This window comes from Pezoporus wallicus, unplaced genomic scaffold, assembly GCF_028554395.1.
Source record: "Pezoporus wallicus isolate ANWC-B61680 ecotype Strahan unplaced genomic scaffold, APGP_CSIRO_Pwel_v1 contig_11133, whole genome shotgun sequence".
In the NCBI taxonomy this organism is placed as follows: Eukaryota; Metazoa; Chordata; class Aves; order Psittaciformes; family Psittacidae; genus Pezoporus; species Pezoporus wallicus.
Window position 1 is genome coordinate 391612 of NW_026636583.1, and position 4778 is coordinate 396389.

General features: G+C 53.5%; 1 protein-coding gene across 1 annotated transcript; it reads right to left on the reverse strand.

Moving 5' to 3' along the window:
- Positions 1-232: 232 nt before the first annotated feature.
- HRH3 (histamine receptor H3) lies at positions 233-2635 on the reverse strand. Its single transcript, XM_057400812.1, has 3 exons — positions 2386-2635; positions 1995-2161; positions 233-1078 (listed from the first exon to the last, which is right to left on the reverse strand). The coding sequence occupies exons 1-3, from the start codon at positions 2600-2602 to the stop codon at positions 233-235; spliced, it is 1230 nt and encodes a 409-aa protein (XP_057256795.1). The 5' UTR covers positions 2603-2635.
- Positions 2636-4778: the final 2143 nt, after the last annotated feature.

Here is a 4778-nt window from a genome sequence, read left to right on the forward strand (position 1 = left end):
CAGGGGTTCAAAGAGCAAAAGCTAGGGTTCAATGATCATAGGACAAAAGGTTGTGGGTCAAAGGTCAACACCTAGTGATTGAAGGGTGGAAAGTCAGGGTCTGAAGTCGGCATTTTAATGGTCAAACGTCAGGTCAAAGTTTGGGGTCAAAAGGTGATAGGTCAAAGGTAAATGTTTAACTGGCAATGCGCAAATTGTCAATGGTCATAGGTCAAGGTTCAGGGGTCGAAGGTCAACGCTTGACGTGGTCAAGGAGCTTAACAAAAGCCCTCCTGAAGCTGTAGTGGCAGAGCGGGTACAGGACGGGGTTGACGGCCGAGTTGATCCACAGCAGCCAGAAGGAAGTCTCGTACCAGATGTCAGAGATGCAGTGGCCGTGGCAGCCAGCCCGGATGATCATCAGGAGAGTGTACGGTGCCCAGCATATCCCAAAAATGCCCACTATGATTGCCAGTGATTTAGCCACTTTCTTGTCTCTAGAGAGCCTGAAGCGTTGGGTCATGCTCTGGGACACGACCTTCATCCCTTTCTCTAAGGACAGAGTGGATGCTGAGCTTTTACAGCTCTTCTTGTTGCAACACTTGGGTTTCCCAGCGCTCTCAGAGCTTGTTGACAGCAGGGCTTTGGCACCCAGGCTGGTAGGGGAGGCTGCTGCTTTGGCTTTGCTCTTGGAGGGGTCGAGGGTTTCAGCTGGCTCCTTCTGCTCCCACTTACAGCATTTCAAAGAAAGCTTTGCTTCTGCGCTCGTTTCCATCTCCTCGGTGAAGGATTGGTTGTGCACCTCATGGAAGATATCTAGGCGTAGTTTGGTGCGTTTCTGTATGTTCAGGTAAATGCTCAGGTTGAAAAACATCACACTGATGAAGGGGGTGAAAAACTCCAGCGTGGAGGCTGTCATGAGAAAATACCAGTTGTAGAAAAACTCAGCGTAGCACTGGCCAGTGGGTATGGTGCTCTGGCCTGAGATGTACTCCCAGCTGATAATGGCAGGTCCATAAAGCAGGAACGCCAATACCCACACCATCACCATCTTCAGAACTGCCTGCTTGGTGTTGCCTTGCTGGGCTCTGTAGGCGACCTGCAATGGGGGAAACCTTTTCTTAACTCTGGTCACACACCCCAGCTGGTTGAGGCTCTTCACAAATGAACTGTTAGCATTCCTGGTAAAGTTGCTAGGCAATATCCCAGCAGTCTAACCAATTCATATGCCATAGGCGACAGGAGCAATTGCTAGATAAACCACACTCCTGCAGGGAAGACTCAGAACCCTCATATTGCAGCTCCAAAAGGTGGCATCTGCTCAGTGGAAATGTACTTCCTTAGCTGGAGCCCAGCGCTCTGCTGCACCCCGTGCTTGTGTCCCCAGGTACACCCTGTACCTCCCAGGAGAGGCATGCACCAAGCTCCTGGGCCAGGCAGGCATCTCCCTATGGCTCTCACTGAGCATTGGAGCTAATCTGTGTTGTAGCTGGAGTCAGGGAGCAAGCAAACAGCACTGGATCTGGTCTGCCTGTGAACTGCTCGCTACCTCCTGTGAAAGGCTGAGCTTTTTCATCTCACCACGTAGTCAAAGAGCTGAGGGCTGTGCCCTGCTGAAGCTGGTACTGCAATCTACTGCCTGGGTAGCCAAGGAGAAGCTGGGAGCCCAGCTGCAATCCAGTCATTTGTCCTGGAGATAATAAGTCTCTGCAAGTTAGTGGTAGGTCTGCTTACCTCGCTGGCTGGCTTGTATGCTGCTACCCTGTCATCAGGGAAGGGATCAAACACCTGCACAACGGGGTCTGAACATTAAATGATTTAATTATGCCACAAATACTAATCTGAAACCACAGCTGAATTATGTATTTGTGGATAATTATTGCTTTCCATCACCAGGCTGAAACATTCATCATTTCTGGAGGATTCAAAGAGCTTTTAATTATTGCAGAGAGTCTGGAGAATAAAGCAGGATGAGAGCTATTCCCCCCCACCGGAGCTGCCATGACAGGACTCACCGCTCTTGTCACCGAGAGGAATCTGTCATAGCTAATCAGGACGATGTTGAAGACCGAAGAGGTGCAGAGCAGGTAATCAACGACCAGCCAGAGTTTGCAGAGGCTCCTCCCGAAGATCCATCTCCCCGTCAGCACATAGGGCACGTACAGGGGAATGCAGAACGCACCTGCAACCGGAGCGGTCATTTCCCATCGGGATGCGGGAATCCGTCTCCTTCCCCCGCCCCGCACGAACCCCGCACACCGCCCCCCACGGGACCTGCCGGGACGTCGGGAAGGACCCCAGCGGAAGGTATCGGGGCCGGGACAGGAGCTGGGAACCCCGAGGGCAGGAGGCGGCCCCGCCGCTAAGTTTCCTCCGGTGCGGTCCGGTCCGGGGACGGCACTTTACCTACTAGGAAATCCGAGATAGCCAGGTTGAGGAGGAAGAAGTTGTTCTGGGTGCGCAGGCTGGAGTCCGCCACGAACGCCAGCATCACCAGCGCGTTACCGGCCACGATGACCGCGATCAGCAGAGCCATCAGTGCTCCCAGCGCGGCCGTGCCCGCGGCGGTGAAGCGCCCGGCGGCGGCGGTGGCGGAGCCGTTCAGCGCCCCGCCGCTCTCCATGGCCCGCGCCGCTCCGCGCCTCTCCGCGGGGCTACCGCCCCGCCCCGGCCCACCCCACATTCCCGCCCCGCCGGGGGCTGCAGCCCCGCGCTGCCTTGCGGCCGATGGGACCGGCACTCCGGCTCTCAGCATCCCTTCATCCCCCAGAGCATCCCTGCATCCCTCAGAGCACCCCTGAGCATTCCTGCAGCTCCCTAGAACAACCCCAAATCCCCCAGAGCATTCCTGAATCTCCACCAAGCATCCCTGCATTTCTCCTTCCCCTCTCAACTCAGGAACATCCCTGCACCCCCCCTAGAACACCTCTACATTCCTCATTCCCCCTCAACCTGGGAGCATCCTTGAATTCTCCCTTGTACTCCTCACAAGAACATTCCTGCATTCCCCAAAGCATTCCCCCAAGACAGAGGCCATGGGGAACACTCATGGTTCCTGCCTGAGTGGAGAGGAGCGCAAGTCAAGGCTCAACTTGTCTGTTCATCAGAGATCAACCAGGAGAGCTCTCGGGCAGGCAGAGCACAGAGGGCGATGCTTTTGCCCAAGGAAACACTGCTGGGAGCCCACAACTCTACCAAGTGTCCCTGCCACTCGGTCTGCAAACTCCTTGCCTGCAGCCCCCAGCTCCAGGAGATGATTATTGCTCCCTCCTCCTTCCTCTCCTTTAGCTTTTCATAGCTGAAGAGAATACCTCTTATTTGAAGACTTTCTGCAGCTGGTGATATGCCAGGACTAAGTTACCTACCACTGCAACCCCCAGTATGCAGCGTCTGCCCCACACGTCAGCATTGGGAACATCTTCATGTCCAGGGATAGGGTCAGCTCACCCCCTCAGTCACTCCCTCTGGAGAGGGACACAGGGACATGCAGAGCAGCGACACTGGGAAGCAGAGAAGGACACTGGCTGGAGATGCTGGCCAAGCAATGTTCTTCCTGGGAAAGCCTCATAAGTTGTGAATGCCTTTGAAGAACAGAGATCAAAAAAGCACAGCAGGCAAATTGTGCAAACCCAGAAACATGCATGAAGATAGAGCCCAGGGGGTTTGTCACCTTCTGATTACTCCAAAAGCTATTTTCACATCAGGAACTGTTACAGCCTCACAGAACTCCTCTTCAAACCCACCACCACTGTCCTGACAGCGGATGCTGATCCTGCTGAGAGGAGCCTGGAAGGGTCCTTTTAAATCGTGGTGAATCACTTGCAGCCTGCAGAGCCTGGAGGTGAGAGCACCTCTCAGCCAGCGTGGGCAGGGACCCTGCCAAGCCCTCCCACTGCAATGGCCTTAGGTGGCCCCCAACATCAGGCCTGCAGCCACCTGACACAGTGCGTCCCTTCCTCAGGGAGCCAAGTGTCCCCCAGCCCCTCCACTCCACAGAGGGCTTGGTACCCGCTGCTGCTGCATCCCGACGGAGGATGTCACTGTGGGCTCGTGGGAGCTGTGGGTAGGAGAGATGTTGCAGAGGATGCTGCCTGTCCAGAAACCCCTGGTCAGGGGGATAAATGGCTGGAGGTTTCGAGGAACTTCATGCATGGCTTCAGCACTGCTTTGAGGAAGATCAGGTTCAACAACACACCCGAGTCAATTCCCCGCAGATCAGTGAGCAGCTTGGCTGTGCAGCTGCAGCATGGCCAGAGCAAAGAGGACCTGATTTTCTGTGATCATCTCAGATGCCATGGAGAAAAAGGGCTTTTTTGCCCCCCTCATGGTATTTAATGAACCCACACACCACTGAGGTTCTGACTGCTTGTGCCCTGCTGGTGTTGGTAATCTCTGTTCAGACAACCATCAGGATTCATTGGCGTGCTTACAAATTCCAAGCGATTGTGTGCGTGTTGCAGCGTTGTCTCTAGGAGCTGTTTGTTTGCTGTCATTCTGATTCAGAGTTTTCAGCATCCAGAAAGAAAGCAGAAACCACACGTTGTGCCTAAGGTAATTTATAAAGTGATTTATAATTGTAACATGGATAAATCATTGTTTATTGCCAGGAGTATTAGATAATAAGAGAGGACAGAGCTTCACAGACTATGGTTTTCCTTGTCCTGCGGTTTCTCTCTTGCTTCAGCAGAAGGATAAATATATTTCTAAGACAGGCCAGGAAACATGCAGTCTTGTTAATTGTCGGAAAGAAAAGAAAACCAAAGGAAATCACCTAGCCTAGAAGGAGTAGTTAAAGCAGA